The sequence below is a fragment of the Sinocyclocheilus grahami genome, unplaced genomic scaffold, assembly GCF_001515645.1.
Source record: "Sinocyclocheilus grahami isolate Dianchi unplaced genomic scaffold, SAMN03320097.WGS_v1.1 scaffold312.1, whole genome shotgun sequence".
In the NCBI taxonomy this organism is placed as follows: Eukaryota; Metazoa; Chordata; class Actinopteri; order Cypriniformes; family Cyprinidae; genus Sinocyclocheilus; species Sinocyclocheilus grahami.
This window is the reverse complement of record NW_015505491.1, coordinates 995,545-1,019,523: the sequence shown is the minus strand read 5'-3', so window position 1 is coordinate 1,019,523 and position 23,979 is coordinate 995,545. Positions and strand designations below refer to the sequence as shown.

General features: G+C 36.8%; 3 protein-coding genes across 7 annotated transcripts in view; 1 reads left to right on the top strand and 2 right to left on the bottom strand.

Annotated features, from left to right (window-relative positions):
- LOC107601770 (SRSF protein kinase 3-like) overlaps window positions 1-4,837 on the top strand; it is a 33,432-nt gene extending 28,595 nt beyond the window's left edge. Inside the window, exons 12-16 of the mRNA XM_016294064.1 lie at window positions 790-887; window positions 1,006-1,113; window positions 1,253-1,322; window positions 2,746-2,838; window positions 4,230-4,837. Coding sequence (XP_016149550.1) covers window positions 790-887; window positions 1,006-1,113; window positions 1,253-1,322; window positions 2,746-2,838; window positions 4,230-4,414 — 554 coding nt within the window. The 3' untranslated portion in view covers window positions 4,415-4,837. The remainder of the gene's footprint in view (window positions 1-789; window positions 888-1,005; window positions 1,114-1,252; window positions 1,323-2,745; window positions 2,839-4,229) is intronic.
- An 83-nt stretch (window positions 4,838-4,920) lies between these two features.
- Window positions 4,921-11,726, bottom strand: LOC107601771 (TSR2 ribosome maturation factor). Its single transcript, XM_016294065.1, has 5 exons — window positions 11,571-11,726; window positions 11,192-11,282; window positions 11,022-11,113; window positions 9,726-9,890; window positions 4,921-5,621 (listed from the first exon to the last, which is right to left on the bottom strand). Exons 1-5 carry the CDS (start codon window positions 11,649-11,651, stop codon window positions 5,511-5,513), a joined length of 540 nt encoding a protein of 179 aa, XP_016149551.1. The 5' UTR covers window positions 11,652-11,726; the 3' UTR covers window positions 4,921-5,510.
- Window positions 11,727-18,387: 6,661 nt separating this feature from the next.
- The window catches only part of LOC107601769 (cyclin-dependent kinase 16-like), a 34,273-nt gene continuing 28,681 nt past the window's right edge, over window positions 18,388-23,979 (bottom strand). For 4 of the 5 annotated variants that reach the window (XM_016294058.1, XM_016294062.1, XM_016294061.1 and 1 more), the window contains 2 exons: window positions 21,435-21,473; window positions 18,388-19,670 (listed from right to left, as the gene is read on the bottom strand). In XM_016294058.1, coding sequence (XP_016149544.1) covers window positions 19,633-19,670; window positions 21,435-21,473 — 77 coding nt within the window. In that variant the 3' untranslated portion in view covers window positions 18,388-19,632. The remainder of the gene's footprint in view (window positions 19,671-21,434; window positions 21,474-23,979) is intronic. The other variant, XM_016294059.1, reaches the window with a different exon arrangement.

Sequence of the window (23,979 nt, the reverse complement as noted above, 5' to 3'; positions counted from 1 at the left end):
CACTGTATATACAGTATATATATATATATATATATATATATATATTCTATAATTAGAGATGTTCTTGCCGAATTATGGATAGTATATTTTTTCACACATATTTTGTCTCAAGAAATGTATGTATGTATGTGTGTATATATTTATATATATATACAGTGGGTACGGAAAGTATTCAGACCCCCTTACATTTTTCACTCTTTGTTATATTGCAGCCATTTGCTAAAATCATTTAAGTTAATTTTTTTCCTCATTAATGTACACATAGCACCCCACATTGACAGAAAAACACAGAAAAAAAATTAACTTAAATGATTTTAGCAAATGGCTGCAATATAACAAAGAGTGAAAAATTTAAGAGGGTCTGAATACTTTCCGTACCCACTGTATATGTGTATGTATATATGTATGTATATGTGTATATATATATATATATATATATATATATATATATTCAATAATTAGTAGAGATGTTCTTGCTGAATTATGGATAGTATATATATTTTTTTAATAAAATTGAAATAATGTGACTGATGGCTTTAACCAAAGCATATACCATTTATTAACAACCTCATAGTTCACAGTAGGTCTGTTTTTAAAGGTTTTAAAGTTATTGCTCAAAATCAGTTCGCCTGTGGAGAAAATAAATGGTATTCTTACCTCTGAAATCCAAGTGCTGCTCTCTATAGGCTTTTTATCTTAAATTAAGTGTCAAATATCTTCTGATTGGCTGTAATTATGTTGCTGAAAATTTCACATCAATGTTCAAATGGTCTGTTTTTTCCCCTACAGCGTGCTCTGCTGCTGATTTCTTAGTGAATCCTCTAGAACCTCAGAACGCAGATAAAATACGCATCAAGATTGCAGACCTAGGCAATGCATGCTGGGTGGTGAGTACAGTGGGTCGATTCCAGGCAGTCAGAAAGTGAATTATGGATCACATCAGGTGTTTGAACACAAAGAGCTGGTGATGTGTGATGTTTACTGATGTCCTCTCCTCCACATCAGCACAAGCACTTTACCGAGGACATCCAGACGCGCCAGTACCGAGCTCTGGAGGTGCTGATCGGAGCCGAGTACGGACCCCCCGCTGACATATGGAGCACTGCGTGTATGGTACGAACTCATTCAGTGTTGATCTAACATCTTCTTTTCCATAAATACACTGAAAAAATGGTCAGAATGTTCATATGTAGATTTGAGCTTCCTGCTTGTGCGTCATGTGAGAGAGCAGTAATATGATGTGTCTTCACAGGCGTTTGAGTTGGCGACTGGAGACTATCTGTTTGAGCCTCACTCAGGAGAGGACTACACTCGAGATGAAGGTCAGTTCTCTTGGTCTTCCTCCCAGGTTACTTCTATTCAGTGACTATAGGTCAATTTTGAAGGCTGTTTTTAATGGGATGAGTACACAGACTTTTTTCTCTTTTCAAATACTTTTTTTTTTTTTTTTGCTTTGCATCAGTCTCAGAACTGTAGGCTTGGTTCATGAATCAAAAAGTTTGGGATCAGTATTATTTACTTTTTTTTAAGAAATTTATATTTTATTCAGCAAGGATGCATAAATTTATCAAAAGTAACAGTAAAAACATTTATAATGTTACAAAAGATTTCCATTTTAAATAAATAGTCATTTTGAACTTTCTAGTTATTGACGACTCCTGGAAAAAAATGTAGCACTGTTTCTACAAAATATGAAGCAGCACTGTTTCAACATTGATAATGATAAGAAATGTTTCTTGAGCAGCAAATCAGAATGATATCTGAAGGATCATGTGACACAGAAGACGAGAGTAATGATGCTGAAAATTCAGCTTTGCATCACAGGAATAAATTACATTTAATATATTCAAATAGAAATCAGTTATTTTTAGTGCTGTCAAAAGATTAATCGCATCCAAAGTAAAAGTTTTTGTTTACATAATATGTGTGTGTGTACTGTGTATATTTATTATGTATGTATAAATACACACACATGCATGCATATATTTAAGGAAAATATGTCACGTTTATATATTAAATATATTTATATATGATATAATTTATATAAATATAAATATTTACACGCAAATACATGTAAATATTTTCAAAATATATTCTGTATGTGCGTGTCTTTATATATACATAATAAATATACACAGTACACACACATATATTATGTAAACAAAAACTTTTATTTTGATGCAATTAATCGCGATTAATCGTTTGACCGCACTAGTTATTTTAAATTGTAATAGTATTTCATAGGGATGTTCATTTTAACCGGTTAACCGTTAACTGCCTAAGAATTTTTGACCGATTAATACAATCAGTTAAACGGTTTAAAAAGTCATTTATTTATTTCAGTAATTCATCAAAATATTTTAAAAGGTTTGCTGCATGGTTAAAGTACGCTACGTGTATGTAAAAAATTTAGTTTTTTTAGAAGAAAAAAAACGCAAGTCGCGTATAAAGTTGCATTTTATTATTTCATTCAGAAATAGGCCTAATGCCGAGGTGAAATGTTTTCAAAGTCTAATTTAAAATAATCTTGTCGTTTAACGAGCATCATTTGTCGGTTAGGAAAAATAACCCGAAATGAACATCCCTAGTATTTCACAATATTTTAGTTTTTACTGTATTTTTTATCACATAAATGCAGCCTTGGTGAGTGTTAAAAAAAAAAAAAACATAAAAAACATAAAAAAAAAAAAAAAAAAGGGGTCCATAGTCTATATGTTTGTGTGATTCTTTTGTATTGTTTTCCAGATCACATAGCTCACATCGTTGAGCTGCTGGGTCCCATTCCTCCACACTTCGCCCTGTCAGGCAGATACTCCAGAGAATACTTCAGCCGAAGAGGTAAGAGCTCAGCAAACACTATTCTTAAAGATTTCCTTCAAAAAATGCAACTCTGGATGTTTAAATTACAGAGGCATGTTCTTCATTAGATTCACCCTGACATTCTCGAGTCACTTTCCCTTAAAAAAAGAAGAAAAAAAGGGTTTGCATGAAGAGCCTGAGTTTATGGTCCATTAAGATGAGATTCAGTCATCATCAGGTCATAGACAAACCCCAGAACATTGTGGCGTGCAGGTTCATTCGTTTAGTGCTTCTCAAAAGGTTTTCCACAGACGTGTGATGAACAGTCAGGATATTATTAGCTCAGAACATCCTTGCTGAAGATCAACCCGTTCACGGAGTTCACTCCGCTTGATTCTAAGCCACTGAGAAAGAGCCTCTCGTGTTTCCTAACTCCAGCAACAGAGCATAACTGCTCCTATTCTGTTGAATGTATAATTGAATGAATAAATTCCATTTGTCCACAGCTATAGAATGACAAATCCCACCCCATAAATCTACAGATAGTCCTAAGTGTTTAGGCATCTAAATATGTGTGTGTGTGTGTATATATATATATATATATATATATATATATTTTTCTAAATTTCTTAAAAATTATAGCAGCAGATGCTTAATATATATGTGACCCTGGACCACAAAACTAGTCATAAGGGTCCATTTGACTGAGATTTATACATCATCTGAAAGCTGAATAAATAAGTAATTATAATAATTGATAAAGACATAATTGATGTATGGTTTGTTAGGATAGAACAGGGGTGGCGAACTCCGGTCCTGGAGAGCCGCAGCCCTGCAGAGTTCAGCTCTTACCCTAATTAAAACTCACCTGCCTGTAGCTTCCTAGTAACCCTTCAGACCTTGATTAGCTTGTTCAGGTGTGTTTGATTAGGGTTGAAGCAAAACTCTGCAGGGCTGTGGCTCTCCAGGACCGACGTTCGCCACCCCTGGGATAGAACAATATTTGGCCGAGATACAACTATTTGAAAACCTGGAATCTGAGTGAGAAAAAAAAAATCGAAATATTGAGAAAATCACCTTTTAAAGTTGTCCAAATTAAGTTCTTAGCAATGCATATTACTAATCAAAAATTAAGTTTTAATATATTTAATGTAGGAAATTTACAAAATATCTTCATGGAACATGATCTTTACTTAATATCCTAATGATTTTTGGCTTAATAGAAAAATCTATAATTTTGATTATTGCTACAAATTTATTTTTTATTTATATTTCTTCTATATTCTACTTTCTTATATATTCACAACTTTCCTTCAGACAGTGCTGGACTACTTTCATAGAAAACAGGCCACCCTGACATTTGCATGCTGTTTCTCCTTGAGTTTGCATGAGAATGTTTTGACTGAGTGTGTGTGTGTGTTTGTATGTAGGTGAATTGAGACACATCTCCAACCTGAAGCCGTGGGGGCTGTTCGAGGTGTTACTAGAGAAGTACGAGTGGCCACTGGATCAAGCAGCCCAGTTCAGTGACTTCCTGCTCACCATGCTTGAGTCCATCCCGGAGAACCGTGCCACAGCCGCCGAGTGTCTACAGCACCCCTGGATCAACTCCTAACGCGCCATTTTCCTTGTGTTCATGGCCTTTGTGCAGTCTGCGTCATTTAGGTCCATCTGATCATTTGGTGCACACACACATCCACCTTTCAGAGCATAAACTCACTGCTAAGGTAAAACCTACTGGAGATACAGTATCTGAGCACAGACCTAGCTAGAACCTCAAACTTATGTTGTTTTTTATATATTTATTTAAAGAAGCTTTGATCTCTGAACAGGGAGAGAATGTCTGTAGTCAGAGTTTTCATTGTACGGTCATTTAATTGTGTAGAAGGGTCACATATTTATATGTTAAAATAGTGCCTTGACATGCCATCTGCAAAAAAAAAAAAAGCCCCTCACCTTTTTATATTTCTCTGCGAATATGTGTGAGGAGTGCTTGTTTGTGCACATACAGAAGACTGTATGAATACTTGACTGAATTCAATAAAGACTTGAGCTCTTAAACCCTGTGTACGGAAGAATAAAGGATCACTTACAAACAGATGTCATGGAGTATTTTTTTAAATAATCTTCATGTGGTTACCATAATGTACTGTAACAATGGAGCATATTTTAACATGAGAACTATGAAAGCTCTGGTACTGTTTATTGTTCCAAACATGCATGATTTTTTTTTCTTCCATTGACTACAGGTTTAGCTAAACCTGTACGCTATGTTTGAAAAAACTCAAATACTACATTGTAAAATCCAGCACTGTATTTTACTGTTGCTTTGTGACACTATAGTGACACTAGAGGGCGATAAAGGACCATTGGAGGCATTAACCTTCAAGTAATAAGAGTTACAGGAATTCAAAGGATCAGTGTAGTGGCTAGGCCACAACTAGACCATGAAAATGTCCAGACCAGACCAGTTACAATGCATACACAAATTGATTTCATTAGCCTGTGAACCCAAACTACGCATTTATAAAGGAAACTCCTGGAAGAAGTCCAGTGAGGAAATCCATCTGTTTTAACATTAGGCAGATGCACCATTCTGTGGGTTTCATGTGTTTGTCACGGTTGTGAATACAGAAGTATTCAGAGCAGCAGAGAAGCCCTTAAAATGTATTAAATGAAAAAAATCATCAGTCCTAATACTGTAAGTCCAGTCACTTCTTCCTGCGCACAACCGTCCAGCCATCATCCTCTTCCTCATGACTCGCGGCCCGAGGAGGAAGATGCTGCTCCTTCACTGCTGCACCTCCATCACACTCCATAGCCTGAGAAAAACAACCAGAGAGAATTCATAAAGGGGACACTTGCTTCTAATACTGCATGATATACTTTTAAAATTCAAAAATAAAATCAACCAGCACCAAATATTTTGTACCATTAATTAACACGAAAAAAATCCTAAATATATTATATGGTATTTAAGGTTATTTATTTTTTATACATCATATATAAATACATATACTAAAAACAACGAATATTAAAAAAATAATATACATACGATTATTTTTATATTGATATATTAATTGTATATATTATACAGAAATATTACACTTAAAATGTTAAATATAAATATTGAAACATTCATAACATGCCAACAAGTATTAAATATTTTGTACCATTAATTGAAAAACGAGGATTTTTTTTCCTTTATTTTTTATATATTTACGACGGCGTTTTAGTGCCTTGTTAAAAAAATAAAAAATCTAATATTACGATATTAAAGTCATAATATTTAGAGAATAAAGTTGAAATATTTCGACTTTACGAGAATAAAGTCTAAATATTTCGAGAATAAAGTTGAATAAAGGCAAATGGCCCAGATTGAGTGCACCGGGACAAGTTGCCAGGCCACCGGAATTGATTTGAATATTGTTGCGTCCGAGTGGCTGCATCATCTTACTGGGATGAGGAAGAGTTCATTTTAAGGACTCACGGAAACAGCTTAATATCAAGAATATGATTTTCATTAACAGACTGAACAGGAACAACTTTTTATCTTAACATCAGCTCACACACCCAATCGACATTCCGCTGTAGCTCTCTTATTTAACCGTTTTTTTAAAGGTGCAGTAGGAGATCTTGGAAAATGCTAACTTTAGCCTGATAGCACTGAAAGCGACGTCCCACCCTCCCTGCAATCGCCATCCAAAGCCACGCCCCCTGAACACATTTACGCTCACAGACTACATTACTACAATAGGCTACATCAGGTTTCCAATTCCAGCCCATGTTCCGAAGTGAAGTAAACTTCCACGGATTTCCCCCGCTCAGGGAGTAGGGAGCAGTGAACACTGTGTAGGGTTCATATAGATCGGAACACAGTTCATGGACGTAGCTCACTTCTAACGAGCTGGCGCGAGGACTGGATTAATCGCTGGGCTACATCATGTGTCATTCACCGGTGAGAAAACTTTAAAAGTACTACAATACCAGGAAGGAAGATCGGGTTGTTGATGTTTGCCTGCCATCCTCGCTCTGTCTGCACAGTGTGCGTGAACACGCTGATGATGTATCCTGTCTGCACGAACAGGGTGCGCAGAGGTATGCTAATACATACGTTGACAGGCAGGTAGGAAAGCATATTAAAATGCTCGGACCGACCGTTTTGATTGGACGAATATTTCTTGATCCTACGGCTTCCACAGAATATATAAATACAGACAAATACATTTAGACCACTTAACTTAATGATCGCTATCGGGATGTGAAGAGACTTTCAACCAGCAGAACAAAAAATGTTTCTGAAGACAATCACCTATTGCACCTTTAATACACTACAAATATATGTGGGATTATTAGCAGAAATCATACCATGTGTCATACTCGTGGGGACAGTATGCTTGGAAATAATATTTCATGTCTTCCATTGCATTTGTTATTTGTAGTGCGCCAGCCACCCAATAGCAATAAGCTTTGTGCTTTTGGTAGGCCTACTTTTAATATAAGTCTTCAGTTTTATAGCGAAACACAAATGATGTCTTACAATAATGTATTTTTCAAGCTCTTTAATGATCAGATCGCTGTATTTATGTGAACCAATTCATTAAATTACACTGTTTTCTTTGTGAAAATTCCAAATTTGTGAAAATTTCACCACCTACTCAGCAAAAACGTCTGTGGCGTCCAAACATTTATTCCTCACATGTAGCCTATTTAATTAATAAAACGTTCTAAAAGTTGAAGTGGGCTCCAACTTGTTAGAACAAGTTATATTGTTTTCGTTTCTGAGGTAGCCTGTAGGCTATAACATGTAAGTGACTATTCACAAGCTGTTTTATTCATGGTATAATACAGTAAATGATTGGACATAATATTTAACGTCTTCCATTCATTATTTGTAGCATGCCAGCCACCCAGTAATCATAATAATTTTGTGCTTTGTTGCTTTTAATATAACAGCTCAGCTTTCTAATTATGTCAGTTTTATCACGAAATACAAATTATAAATGTTTTTCCTCTTTATTTCAAGTTTATAGCAAGATATAAAAGTGAAGGAACATCAGAAGGCATGAAAAAACAGTAGCTTAATTTATAATGAAAATAATGTCTCATTATTGTAATCGGACTCACATGCCGCTTAAACATTTGGACTTTATTCTCGCAGTATTTTCGACTTTATTCTCGCAGTATTTCGACTTTATTCTCGCAGTATTTCGACTTTATTCTCGCAGTATTTCGACTTTATTCTCGCAGTATTTCGACTTTATTCTCGCAGTATTTCGACTTTATTCTCGCAGTATTTCGACTTTATTCTCGCAGTATTTCGACTTTATTCTCGCAGTATTTCGACTTTATTCTCGCAGTATTACGACTTTATTCTCGCAGTATATTATTCTTGCAGTAATTTTATAACCTTAGATTTTTTATTTTATCGTGGCACTAAAATACCATCGTACATATTTCCTATATATAAATATATGTACTTAAAATATAAAAAATATTTGAAAATAATATATACACAAATAGATCTATAATAAAAAATATAAACCTATATATTTTTATATTACATTTATATTTTTAAATAACACTTAAAATATTAAAGGTGCAATAGGTGATTGTCTTCAGAAAATGTTTTTGTTATACTGGTTGAAAGTCTCTTCACATCCCCATAGCAATCAATAAGTTAAGTGGTCTAAATGTATTTATATGCATTTATATATTCTGTGGAAGGTGTAGGACCAAGAAATGCTCGGTCCGAGCGTTTTAATTGGCTTTCCTACCTGCCTGTCAACGTATGTATCTGCATACCTCTGCGCACCCGGTTCACGCAGACAGGACACGTCAGCAGCGCATTCACGCATGCTGTTCAGACAGAGCGAGAACGGCAGACAAACATCAACAACCCGATCTTCCTTCCTGGTATTGTAGTACTTTTAAAGTTTTCTCACCGGTGAATGACACATGATGTAGCCCAGCGGTTCCCAATTCCAGTCCTCGCGATTCAGATAACCAGCTCATTAGAAGTGAGCTACGTGCATGAACCGTGTTCCGATCGATATGATCCCTACACAGTGTTCATTGCTCCCTCCTCCCTGATCAGGTGCTCGGTCCGAGCGTTTTAATTGGCTTTCCTACCTGTAACATATGTATTAGCATACCTCTGCGCATCGGGTTCGTGCAGACAGGATACATCATCAGTGCGTTCACACACGCTGTGCAGACAGAGCGAGGATGGCAGACAAACAATCAACAACCCGATCTTCCTTCCTGGTATTGTAGTACTTTTACTAACTGTACTATAAAGTTTTCTCACCGGTGAATGACACAAGATGTAGCCCAGAGGTTCCCAATTCCAGTCCTCGCGCAGGGGAAGCAGGGGAAATCCGCTGAAGTTTACTTCACTTCTGAACATTCATTCACAGATTTGCGCTGCGCAGCATCTTCACACACAGATGAAACTTACTAGAGAAGTGTGACATAATATACCTCTGTAAGTAAATACTATTTAAATTCACTTTGTATGGAACATATACGCTCACTTTGAACTGGAATCATGGCGGAATATCCGGTGATGTCCACTTCGCAGGGCACTCACGGTCGAACAGAACAAACGTCACACGTGATAAGAGATACATATGAAATGTGCAGAGCAGGAGGGCGCGAGGACTGGAATTGGGAACCACTGCTATAGCCTACTGTAATGTTGTATCTGGTATTGTGGTCTTTCAGCGTTCAGGGGGCGTGGCTTTGGACGGCGATTGCAGGGAGGGTGGGACATTCGCTTTCAGTGCTATCAGGCTAAAGTTAGCATTTTCCAAGATCTCCTACTGCACCTTTAAATACATATTAAAAAATATATACACGTGCATATGTATATACGGTGTGTATATATATATATATATATATACACACACACTAATATACTATACCTCTTCATCTTCACTCTCATCATCATCAGCAGCAGGTGTTTTGGCAGGTGTGGCCTTTGCTCTCCCAGCGCTCTTCTTCTGAATCAGCTGCTTGATCTGCTCTCTGACCTCCGTCAGTCTGTCCTGCTGACACTGCTGGAACATCTCACACACCTTCTGTGCCACCTTAGCGACAGTTTCACACACATACGTTTGTTTCTGTGAATTCTGGGGACTTTCCATAGACTTCTATTACTTTTATACTGACCAAACGATATTTTCTATCCCCTACCCCTTACAGAAAACCTGTTTGCATTGTTAGACTTTCAGATAAACATAATTTACTATTTTTAATAATGTTTTTCCCTTAAACCACAATGTCAAAAATTGTTACGATCAGGTTTTACTATCCTTGTGGGGATATTTGGTCCTCACAATGTAGCATACACAAGTACACACACACACACACACACACACACACACACACACACACAGAGCGAGAGAGAGAGAGAGACTCAGCTCGCCAACTGTAAACACCTTCGAGTAATATCTATTCAACAACAGAGCAAACCTGCGGCAAGCTGCCGTCTTCCACCACCGTGTCAAACTCGTTGTTCATCAGGTCAGAGATGAACTCCTCCACCTCGTCCTGCTGCAGCTCATCTGTGAGGAGGCACAAGCGGGTTTACTGTGACATCAGGAGATCTACACAGCGTTAGTGAATGATTCACAGGCTCTGACCGTTATCGATGAAGTACTGCTGCAGCGCGCACACACACAGAGAGAGACTCAGCTCGCCAACTGTAAACACCTTCGAGTAATATCTATTCAACAACAGAGCAAACCTGCGGCAAGCTGCCGTCTTCCACCACCGTGTCAAACTCGTTGTTCATCAGGTCAGAGATGAACTCCTCCACCTCGTCCTGCTGCAGCTCATCTGTGAGGAGGCACAAGCGGGTTTACTGTGACATCAGGAGATCTACACAGCGTTAGTGAATGATTCACAGGCTCTGACCGTTATCGATGAAGTACTGCTGCAGCGCGTCCACCATCCACTCCGCTTTCTGCTGACTGTACGCGCCTCCGAAACCATTATCCACCGCGATCTGCGACAAAACACTCAAAGCTACAAATCACAAGATCAGCAACTGCTCAAGATGTGCAGCATCACGGACTCCTGTGCAGCTGGACACATATCGTGACAAGACAGAACTTTAAGAGTTACATGTATGTTTATTGTATATTAACGGCATGTTTACACTTGGCTCGCCAACTGTAAACACCTTCGAGTAATATCTATTCAACAACTGAGCAAACCTGCGGCAAGCTGCCGTCTTCCACCACCGTGTCAAACTCGTTGTTCATCAGGTCAGAGATGAACTCCTCCACCTCGTCCTGCTGCAGCTCATCTGTGAGGAGGCACAAGCGGGTTTACTGTGACATCAGGAGATCTACACAGCGTTAGTGAATGATTCACAGGCTCTGACCGTTATCGATGAAGTACTGCTGCAGCGCGTCCACCATCCACTCCGCTTTCTGCTGACTGTACGCGCCTCCGAAACCATTATCCACCGCGATCTGCGACAAAACACTCAAAGCTACAAATCACAAGATCAGCAACTGCTCAAGATGTGCAGCATCACGGACTCCTGTGCAGCTGGACACATATCGTGACAAGACAGAACTTTAAGAGTTACATGTATGTTTATTGTATATTAACGGCATGTTTACACTTGGCAGCGCTAACTTGCTAACCACGTAACGTTAGCAGTCTGGTTTCTGAATTTGTAAAATGCGGAATAAACCTAAGCTTGCTTAATAAACATGACGCTATTCTTCGGAATATAATGTTGTAAATTTACTAACTTGTAGCACCGGCCACGTTTCCAAAACAGCCCGAACTGCTTCACTGAACAATTCACGTGTGGAAGATGTGAGCGGCGCCATCTTGAAAACGAACAGACCTGACGAGTCGCTCGCAGATTGCACAGGGAACGCTGAAAATGCAGCAGGAAAAATAATCAATCACAGAAACCGCCCAAACAACTAACTTGACTTGATTGCTTATTAATTTGATTAAAGAAAGTTGCATTTCTATGCACATATAGGTTAGTTAACATGTTACGGATTTTATCTAATCTTTTGGATGAGTTTGCTCACCCAAGGATGAGGACCTGGTACAAATTATTGTTCAGAAATGCACACTTTTTGATAATAATAATAACTTACATATTTGATCAAATTAAGTATATGGTATGACGTTTATATACATAGGCTATATGAAGTATATATAGTATGAACATATATAACTTGTAACTATATATATATAATTTAATATTCAGCAATGATGCATTAAATTGATCAAAAGTGACTACATTATAATCACAATATACTGTATATAGTGATTAGAACATAATTTTATAAATACGCTTTTATTTTTTAAATAAGCTTGTATATACTCATAGAAGATAGATACAACTTGTTATTCAGAAATGTACATACCTTTATTGAATTGTATATCTGATACAATAAATGAACAGAATTATATAACATTTTTTAAAGATGTGTGGGGGAATACTGGGGTTATACGTATGTGGTTTTTATCATAACAGTAATTCTCTGCAGTAAAACTGGCTCGGTAAGAAACACAAAGCAGGGTGTCAGCATTATAACATTCCTTGGAAAAATGAAACACCAACCCATGCAAGGCTTCGGATAACTTTGGCATTGACCAATAGCAAAAGCGCAAAACCAAGCTGCTGTATTATACATGTTGAGGCGCATATTTACTGCTCAGAAATCTTGAAATGAAAAAGAACTGCATTGATTTATATCAAGGAAAACACATCAAGTTTGAAATCCTCCGTTTAAATATATAGCTGCTAAAAATGTCACAAAAATATTGTCAATGCGTGATGGACGGACATTACGGATTTGAAATAATAATGTAAAATAAAAGCAGTTCTTGTCACTTCAGCTTCATTCTGGTGTCCAACTGTGAGCCATGTGTGTATGTCATCAGAAATATATGATTTCCTTCACTGTTAAAGATATAAACCTTCCTCAAACTTGTGTTTTATATGTAAATGTTCATATGATGGGTCATATTTCATATTCGAGTCAGTTTGGTGCCATTTGTGCCAAATTTGTAATACCAAAACTACTTTTTTTTTTATTATTATTATTGATTCTAAAAGGCACATTTAGATGTTGCTCCAAAACCATGTTTGTTTAAAGTGCCCCTATTATGGATTTTTGAGAATTACCTTTCATGCAGTGTGTAACACAGCTCTAAGTGAATGAAAACATCCGGGAAAGTTTTAAATCTGAAAGTGCACCGTGTATAAAGTTGCTGTCTCTCAAAAGAAAGAATCGACTAAGAATCATTGAAACGAGTCATTTTTAAAACGAATCCCAAGCCGTTTCATGTTGACGTCAACATGAAACATTAGCATATTGCCCACCTACTTTAGCATATTGCCCGCCCACTCTTTTCGCGTTGGTCTGAATGAAGATGCAAATTCATTCTTTGCCACTAGGTGCCACTTTTACAGTAACGCTGTACACAAAGCAGCACTGCGCTTACAAACGCTGCTTTATCAGGCATTACAGGCATGATGAAATGAAAATGAGACCAATTGGACCAATCACCGCAGATTAGCGTCACGCAAAGGAGGGGTTTGGAAAAATGAATCGATGAGCAAATCGTTTGGGAGTCGTTGAGCAAGTACGGTAAAATAAATGCATATTGTAAGACAATGAAAGTGTTTTTGACCTTGCATGCATGTCAACCTGTTGTTGGGGACTCCCAAAACCAAAATATGAACCTTTCATTACCCATAATAGGGGCACTTTAAACCTCTTGGATTTGCACATTAATCTTGAGTTTACTGACTCAATAAAACTCATGCATAAACCTAATCAATATTAAGACGCCTTTAGTAGTGTAATCTGAATGAGATTGTTGTTTTTTTTGTGAGTTTTCTCAACCACAATCTGACAAAGCACTTGTTATAACGAGTGTCATTAATGTACTGTGGTCAATATGATAAAATCTTTTCAGGTTGCTGTGGTGACTGATCCGAATATGTGTGGATTTGGGTTTACGTATATATTGGGAATTATTTTTAATATGTAACGAACATGCAAACTTATAAATATATAATATTATTACCTTTAAATACGAGTTACCCAAATGTTCTTAAACTTCAAAAGACAAATGTAAACAAAAAAATAGAACAAAATTCAAGTTTGGGACACTTATTATATTGCCAGCAAATAGTATTCACATTTGTTCTGCTCCACCTGAATGTTTTACAGCTTGTTCGTGTCAATATTCAAATGAGTCCACTCCATGCTTCATAATTAACAGAGATGGATCAAGTTGGTTGGAAAGGAGTTCAGCATTCATACAAGCAACAAGAAGTAACAGTCAGCTATATTTGTGTATTGTAAGATTTTCCATGTCAACATACTTCTGATCCACATGTTCTTGGGTGTAAAGATTGACTACTGCAATTGCAAGAACTCAAAGATTATAAACAAAAAAACAGGAAAAGGGATTTTTAACATTGCATCAAACATTTTGCAACTGTTATTCGTGGTTAACATCCCTAGACTCAAACAGAACAAGTGACCACTCATATATGCATAATTATTTACTGAAAATATACTATGGCCATCTGAGAGGATTTCCTGCATTAGATATCCATGAGATGTGTGATGTCCATTAACAGTGAGTATTGCTTAATGTGTTTAAACCGCTCTTAACATTTATAGAACAGCATACCGCATCGCTCCCTTCTTGCATTCACGTATGGACAACCGCCAACTGGAGAAGATCCTGAAAATCCTGAAACTCTGGGCTTTTTAAGTGGATACAATTGCAAAATAAAAAAAAAGCAAAATAAAATAATACTGTACTGATCAATGATCAAGTTTTGTTTCACATAAAATGCCCATTCTAAAAGATCAAGTTGTACAAAAGAAACATACTGAAAACCGTATGAAGTCCATATTTGCTCAAAGTGTCTCCGTGTATAAAAGCATTTCACCTGCAATCATATCAAAACCTCACTTATTCAATTCCACATCAAATGGGCAATAAAACAGCCTTGAGTTTTTGCATCACAATTTCTGGCATTATATTTAATGGCATGCAATGCATGCCAAAATCAGAACCAAATTAATTTCAAAACAAGAGGGTTTTCAAAGAAAAGGTTATTGCGTAAATTAGCAATTATTGCGCAGTAATTAACAGTTGGCCACGCTTATCCATTGAAGCCCTTTCACCGCAGTCCGTCCGCATTCCAGATGAAATCTTTAAATTAGATGAGCCGTTTTCATCCTAACAAACATCAAAACCAAATATCTACACCACATGAGTCTCCTATGGAAGTAACGTTTGGTTACAACATATTATTAAAAAAAAGAACACAATGAACAATGTCATCAATGATAAGTAGAACAAAAATTATATTCTTCTTTGCTTTAAAAATTATACATTGTTAAAAGGATCTTCTCATTGCACTCTCCACGCTTCTGATCTGCAAAAAACATTCTAAGGCTATTTACAAAGTACCACAGGCTTCCACTATACAACACTGCCATGCAAGTCTGCATTCCCCTCGTCAAGAGCGTCTCACTCACACACACAGGTATTCACAGGTCATCTCCAACAGGGACAAAGGGAAGTCACAATCTATCACCAGACCAAACATTTTGGGATTGCTTGAATTAATTCAAAAAATGTGATATTTACTCAAATATCATCCATCTAGTAACACCGACTTGGTCTGAATGAAGATGCAAATTCATTCTTTGCCACTAGGTGCCACTTTTACAGTAACGCTGTACACAAAGCAGCACTGCGCTTACAAACGCTGCTTTATCAGGCATTACAGGCATGATGAAATGAAAATGAGACCAATTGGACCAATCACCGCAGATTAGCGTCACGCAAAGGAGGGGTTTGGAAAAATGAATCGATGAGCAAATCGTTTGGGAGTCGTTGAGCAAGTACGGTAAAATAAATGCATATTGTAAGACAATGAAAGTGTTTTTGACCTTGCATGCATGTCAACCTGTTGTTGGGGACTCCCAAAACCAAAATATGAACCTTTCATTACCCATAATAGGGGCACTTTAAACCTCTTGGATTTGCACATTAATCTTGAGTTTACTGACTCAATAAAACTCATGCATAAACCTAATCAATATTAAGACGCCTTTAGTAGTGTAATCTGAATGAGATTGTTGTTTTTTTTGTGAGTTTTCTCAACCACAATCTGACAAAGCACTTGTTATAACGAGTGTCATTAATGTACTGTGGTCAATATGATAAAATCTTTTCAGGTTGCTGTGGTGACTGATCCGAATATGTGTGGATTTGGGTTTACGTATATATTGGGAATTATTTTTAATATGTAACGAACATGCAAACTTATAAATATATAATATTATTACCTTTAAATACGAGTTACCCAAATGTTCTTAAACTTCAAAAGACAAATGTAAACAAAAAAATAGAACAAAATTCAAGTTTGGGACACTTATTATATTGCCAGCAAATAGTATTCACATTTGTTCTGCTCCACCTGAATGTTTTACAGCTTGTTCGTGTCAATATTCAAATGAGTCCACTCCATGCTTCATAATTAACAGAGATGGATCAAGTTGGTTGGAAAGGAGTTCAGCATTCATACAAGCAACAAGAAGTAACAGTCAGCTATATTTGTGTATTGTAAGATTTTCCATGTCAACATACTTCTGATCCACATGTTCTTGGGTGTAAAGATTGACTACTGCAATTGCAAGAACTCAAAGATTATAAACAAAAAAACAGGAAAAGGGATTTTTAACATTGCATCAAACATTTTGCAACTGTTATTCGTGGTTAACATCCCTAGACTCAAACAGAACAAGTGACCACTCATATATGCATAATTATTTACTGAAAATATACTATGGCCATCTGAGAGGATTTCCTGCATTAGATATCCATGAGATGTGTGATGTCCATTAACAGTGAGTATTGCTTAATGTGTTTAAACCGCTCTTAACATTTATAGAACAGCATACCGCATCGCTCCCTTCTTGCATTCACGTATGGACAACCGCCAACTGGAGAAGATCCTGAAAATCCTGAAACTCTGGGCTTTTTAAGTGGATACAATTGCAAAATAAAAAAAAAGCAAAATAAAATAATACTGTACTGATCAATGATCAAGTTTTGTTTCACATAAAATGCCCATTCTAAAAGATCAAGTTGTACAAAAGAAACATACTGAAAACCGTATGAAGTCCATATTTGCTCAAAGTGTCTCCGTGTATAAAAGCATTTCACCTGCAATCATATCAAAACCTCACTTATTCAATTCCACATCAAATGGGCAATAAAACAGCCTTGAGTTTTTGCATCACAATTTCTGGCATTATATTTAATGGCATGCAATGCATGCCAAAATCAGAACCAAATTAATTTCAAAACAAGAGGGTTTTCAAAGAAAAGGTTATTGCGTAAATTAGCAATTATTGCGCAGTAATTAACAGTTGGCCACGCTTATCCATTGAAGCCCTTTCACCGCAGTCCGTCCGCATTCCAGATGAAATCTTTAAATTAGATGAGCCGTTTTCATCCTAACAAACATCAAAACCAAATATCTACACCACATGAGTCTCCTATGGTAGTAATGTCTGGTTACTACATCTTATTAAAAAAAAAAAAAAAAATAGAACACAATGAACAATGTCATCAATGATAAGTATAACAAAAAATGATATTCTTCTTTGCTTTAAAAATTATACATTGTTAGGAGGATCTTCTCATTGCACTCTCCACGCTTCTGATCTGCAAAAAACATTCTAAGGCTATTTACAAAGTACCACAGGCTTCCACTATACAACACTGCCATGCAAGTCTGCATTCCCCTCGTCGAGAGCGTCTCTCACGCACACATATGCAACACAGGTTTTCACAGGTCATCTCCAACAGGGAGGAAGGGAAGTCACAATCTATCACCAGACCAAACATTTTGGGATTGCTTGAATTAATTCAAAAAATGTGATATTTACTCAAATATCATCCATCTAGTAACACCGACGGAAACTGAGAACAAGTTTTAATCTCCTCTGCATTCAGCTCTAATGGGGTGAATCTTGCAAAAAATATCTAGTCACATTTCACCCAGAAATAAAGAGACAAAAAAGAATTATATTTTACATAAAAAAAAAAGTTTTTTTTTTTTTTTGCATGGTGACAATTTTTTAAACATTATTTACATACTTGGCAAATTTCCCTCCTTACTACTGTAATGCGCTTGGAAGTTTTACTTTTTTTTTAAACTTTTGACCATTTCTCATAATACAGTAAAATTATGCTGTATTACAGGAAAAAGTTACTATCAAATGATTTGCACTGGCAAAGAGTATAACAAATATTACCATGGACATATGCTTTAAAAAATACAATATATTAAATACACTGTATTTTAGTAATTTACAAAAGTTTTATACAATTTAAATAATGTTTTTTTTTATTATTACAGGAATATGAATTTGGAGACTAATTGCTGATGATGTCACAATGCAAAAAAAAAAAAAGAGAGATTAATAGTCCAAATGTATTAACCAAATGTATTATTTTTCTTGTTATTTCAGGGTGAAATATCACCTTGACTCTTTTTTATTTTTTCCAGAGATTCACCCAATAATCACATTTGTGGGACTGTATAGTCGCAGACATTGTGCAGAGAGGCCCTGAATCGCACACGCCAAGGGACGGTAGCGTTTTGAATCTGCGGTGTGTTACGCGACACCAATGCGCTCCAAAACCTGCGGAGTATGAACAACCGAGCCGAGATGCAGAACATTATCCACCGCACTCAGCTGTTCTGCAGAGTGTCAGAAACCTGAGCCCTACACAATTCGACCGGTTCTCCGCATGCGCCCGGGCATCCCATTATGAGTTCTCATCGCCCTGACTGAACTGACATAGAAATCAGCTCAGTTTTCAACCAGAGTGACAGCTGTAAGAGCTGCAGTAATGGAAGAACTATCAACAAGGCTGCGTCGAGATTATCGGAGGCTTTCCTCAATGCAACTCAAACGTTCTTGCTTTGCACAAATAATTTGTCCTTGACACAGTGTAGCTAATCGACGGTTCACTTGAACATTACGATGGAAATGGAAGCTCATAAGTCAAACCAAAAGGGATAGAGAGATGGCATGTGGGTCTTTGGTGAAACCGTTTTCTAGATTATCAACCTGTATTGCATGGCAAAAAAACATGTAAACATCAACTTAAGTCAAATGCTTTTGCAAACAAAACAAAAGTTGACATGTCGTCAATGTTCTGATGAATACAAATAACCATTGTGTTGGCATAGTACTAAATGTTCGTCTTTGGATGGGAGGGCTGATGACACTAATGAAGGGGACCATTTTCTGGAAGACTAGAGTGACTTGGCTTCTGGATATTAACAGCATTCATGACACGTTCCTTCATAAACTGGCCTTCCTTTTACATTACAATTGAGAAGTATTGCAAAGAAACCAGGCTGATTTGTTTCAGTCAAAGGATGAAGAGTCAGGTCATCCAATAACATTCTGCGTCTGATTGGTTGAGTACAGCGGCTGGATTGACACAACCGTGTCGAGAAGGTACAGCAAAACAGGAAGAACATGTTTGTAATGTGAACAGGGAAGGGGAAGTGCATTATTCGAAATACACAAATCAACATCCTCAGCCTCTCCATGTAAACAACTACATTGACCCCTTCTAAACACATAATGCCACAGGACTAGCCAATGACTCAGACGAAGAAATGAAAAACAGATATCCCCTTCATCTTCACGACAGGAAACGTCTCGACGCGTCCTCCCCGTTTATCTTTTCCGTCTTCCCCGTCCCAAGCCGCCCCACGTGCCCTCAGAAGAGCAGACTCTGCCGTTGAGATATGCTGTTGACTGGAGAAAAAGAAAAAGAGGAGGTTTAGGCTACATAAACGGACAGCGAGCGTTCAGTCACTAAATGGTGCATGCAACATTGTGCACGATAAAGCCAAATGCACAATCACTCGTAAGGACCGTCAGAGGGTATGAAGGGTCACAAGAGGGAGAGAGAGAGAGAAAATCAGCGCTCACTTCATTTAGAGAACTGGGCAAGAGAGTAGGCGAGACGTGCACTCAAACACACAGCCTCCCACACATGCTCAGTTTAAAGCTCTAGAGAAGCCTGGGCTGTTTTCTTATTTGGTGAGGGAAGAGGGGTATTTGTACAGCAAGCTCTTCTCCTCTGTTTCTGCATATTACAGCTTCTCTGCAAGAGTGAGATACAGTCAAACTTGTGCACAGCGTGCTCCATTTTGTTTAATGTCAAGCTCAAGAAAAGAACAGCAAAATTCAATGCTAAAAACATTGCAGAGAAATTACCCATATTACTTTATTTCCCTCTCTGGCTCTGATTTACGTCTCTACACTTTTACTGCAGAGTCTGTTTTCAGTATGTCTAATGAAATAATGAATAAACTACTCATAATCAAGTCTCTTATTCATTTAACAGTATATTGTGAAATATTATTACAATTTAAAAGAAATGTTTTCTATTTAAATGTATTTTAAAATGTAATTTATATTTGTGATGCAAAGCTGAATTTTCAGCATCATTACTCCAGTCTTCAGTGTCTCATGATCGTTCGGAAATCATTCTGAACTGATTTGGCGCTCAAGTAACATTTCTTATTATTTTCAATGTTGAAAATAGCTGCTTAATGTTTTTGTGAAAACCGTGATACTTTTTTTTTTTAGATTCTTTGATTAATAGAAAGTTCAAGTGCAATGGAAATAGAAACCATCTGTAACATTATAAATGTCTTTACTGTGACTTTTAATCACTTTAATGCATCCTTGCTCAATAAAAGTTATAATTTCCTAACAATAAAAATAATCTGTAATGTGTTTTTATACACAGGTGGAACAATTTCAATCGGACGGCACCAGCCTTTGGCATTTCATCAGTGATTTCAACACTGAGACTTTGAGAGCATGGATTAATATTCATATTTAGCACTGACTTTAGTGCTCTGCATAAACGCTGAATAATTATAAGCTCTGGCCTGACAGCTTCATCAATTCGTGAACTGAATACATATGAGTTCTGAGTGGAAGATGATGAGTTTTTTCAAAGGAGAACCTGCCTATGAACATATTATGTAACCTCAGCCCATGAATTACCAATATTTTTAGATCACCAAAACATTATGGTTTTAGTTTATTTTACAATCCATAATAAGCAGGAAAATCCCTCATTTTGCAAACGTTTTAACCATTTGCTGAAAACCAAGATGGCAACCCTGGTTTTGACATGCACATCATGCAGATTGCCAAAACGGACAGTGGAAATTTTCATACCATACACAAAAAAGGAAAAATGTGACAGATGAGTGTCAATGTATTGATGTAATCTGTTGGTGCAATGTATTGTCTGTGTGTTCTTATTTACTTCAGTGATGGAAGCTAATGTATTTCTAATTTCAAGCAGTGCATGAGTCCATTACATCTTAAAGTCTACCTATGCACTCAATTAAAAGAGAAAATGTCTTTTTGATTCAGATGTGATCAATTCCTATAGGGTACAACTGGAAAGTACAGATGAACAGGAAACTCAAGGGAAGAAATACGGTTTTGTTGTTTTTGACCTCCTGCATTGAGCGGAGGGCGACAAATATGTACCTAAGGTATGCCGGAACCTTAGACATCTTTGCAAAAGCTCTGAAGCGCAGTGAAGCAGTGGTGTAAATAAAAATAAAAAAATCAATCAAAGCACATACAAATAGGCAGGGAGAGAGAAGAGACAGAGAGACCGTGGGAAAGACAAGAGCAGAAAACAAAGTTAGCAGTGAATGAGCTGCATAATACATGGAGCTTAACAAGAACTTCCTCATGAGAATTTCTAACGCAACGGCATCATCGCAACTGTGCCTTAACAAGCCTATATGAGAAACTAACTTAGAATTGCTGATAGACAATAAAGAGAAAAGGATGGATGTTAAGAGATCCTGTTTAAATATGTAATTGAAATCCATTTTGGGGATCTTAATACCAGGTGTAAACCAAACCAATGTGAGGCAGTCAGAGATGAAGGATACATTAAGCAAAAAAGAAAGAATGAGGGATATGAAGAGCGAGAGAGAGCGAGAGAGAAAGATGAGTAAACCAGCATCTCTGACTACAGCAATGTGAGAAGAATGAGAGCACAGAAAATGAGCTGTGTCATGATGAGCAATTGAGTTCATCTCTCATTTGATGAACATGAATAATATTCAGGAGGAATATGACTGAGATGATGGTATGGGATCAGTGTGCTCAGCAAAGGCATATAAATGATAGACTCTGCCTCAGTTGAATCATCTAATGTATACTACATACAAAAATATAGCAAGAACTGGCTGAAAACATCTGTCTCTATCTGACTGGCTGGCTTTATGCAATTTCTGGGAGTCAGGGTACACATACTATGAGGTTTAGACAGACTGGACTGAATGCATATATATATATATATATGAAGAGTTCATTTGCAAAAACCGATAAACCCCACTTTTAAAAAATATATATTTTTAGCATTATTCTACACATATAGCGCGATCTGAACCCTAAACACGTTTTGTCAAAAAAGCCGGTTGTGTCCACTTTCAAGGCATCGCGAGTTCACGTTTTACTGCAGAAGCCGACAAGCACCCTTGTTGTTTTTGAACAAAAGCCGATAAGTCCATTTTAGCGAATCAGCGCGCTGTATTCCGGTCAGGTGACAAGGCTACTTTCACTTTGAAAAGACATGCTAGCTGAGAGGAGTTTCGTCAAAGCTGACTAAAGTGGTTGAGGATGGATCATTTCGACAAACTTGATGAACCTGTGATATCTTCTTCAGGGCGAAAAAGGAAAATAAAATCTGAAACGTTTTCACGGAACCTTGCAAAAGCAGCGCGTTACAATGGTTGAGGGAAAAGCTCTGTGTATTGCGTGCAATCACATCCATACAGTTTATGATCACAACAACAACAACGTTTGTTAAGCATCTACATTGTCATCTGAAGAGATTACAAAGATTAAACGAGTGTTTAAACTCTAAAACAGGGGTCACCAAACTTGATCCTGGAGGGCCGGTGTCCTTTAGCTCCAGCTTGCCTCAACTCACCTGCCTGGAAGTTCCAAGTATACCTAGTAAAACCTTGATTAGCTGATTCAGGTGTGTTTGGTTGGAGCTAAACTGTGCAAGACACTGGCCCTCCAGGACCGTGTTTGGTGACCCCTGCTCTAAAACATGAAATGTGGAGCTATCTGCTTTTGCCAAAAAACGACTGTTGGAGTTATCTGCTTTTGCTATAAAACAAACTTTTAATATGTAAAAAAAAATAAAAAATACATACTTTCAATGAACTTTAATTTGGTAAATTACCTGTATTTGTTTAAGTTATTATTACTTAATCAAAACAACCCAACTGCAGTTTGATTGATATTACTTGGAATGCACAAAAAAAAAAAAAAAAGTGATTTCTGAAAAAAAAGTTGTCGGTTTTTGCAAATGAACTCTTCATATGTAGACTTATGCTTAAATGCTTGAAAGCAGTTTTGTTGATGACATATGACTTGATTTTCTTTTAAATTAATTAGAAAATTTTTTTTTTGTGACTTGTTTATTTGCTTGATTTTAAAATGTATTTAAGGAATTGATGGTTCACAAGAACAGCATTTATAGAAATGGAAATAGAAATTAAATAAATAAATCTTTCGTAACATTATAAATGTCTTTACTCTCACTTTTGATCAATTAAATGTATCCCTGCTGAACAAAAGTAATAATTTCTATGAAAAAACCCCCCAAAACATTTGAACAGTACTATCCACCTTATTTTTCAATGCGGAAGTAAGCTGTTTTCTGTGAATTTCTGAGACTTCCGGTTCATTAGCCGCTATAGGGAAATAATGAGAAGAATAACAACATGCAGTAAACGGTAAAACTGTTTGCACTACAAACCAGTGTGTTCATAATTAAGATAATACATTAAAATAACATGGTAAGACACTCTAATTTGCAATAATCAAGCAGCAAAACGAGCTGTTTTGTACAGCTAAAAATAGCTGAACACAAATGACACAGGAAGCCAGACACATTAAATTTACAAATGGCCACGCCCACTCTTATGGCAAAAATAAGGTGGATACATGTGAACACCTTCATTCCCATTCTTCAGTTGGTGTTATTTCTTTTGTAATGAAT

Coding starts and splice junctions, on each gene's coding strand:
- LOC107601771 (XM_016294065.1), bottom strand. CDS start 11,651: ATGGCGCCGCTCACATCTTCCACACGTGAATTGTTCAGTGAAGCAGTT. Junction 9,891..11,021: donor AAGACGGCAGCTTGCCGCAG/GTTTGCTCAGTT, acceptor ACTGTCGCTAAG/GTGGCACAGAAGGTGTGTGA. Junction 5,622..9,725: donor ATGAGAGTGAAGATGAAGAG/GTATAGTATATT, acceptor TGTTTTTCTCAG/GCTATGGAGTGTGATGGAGG.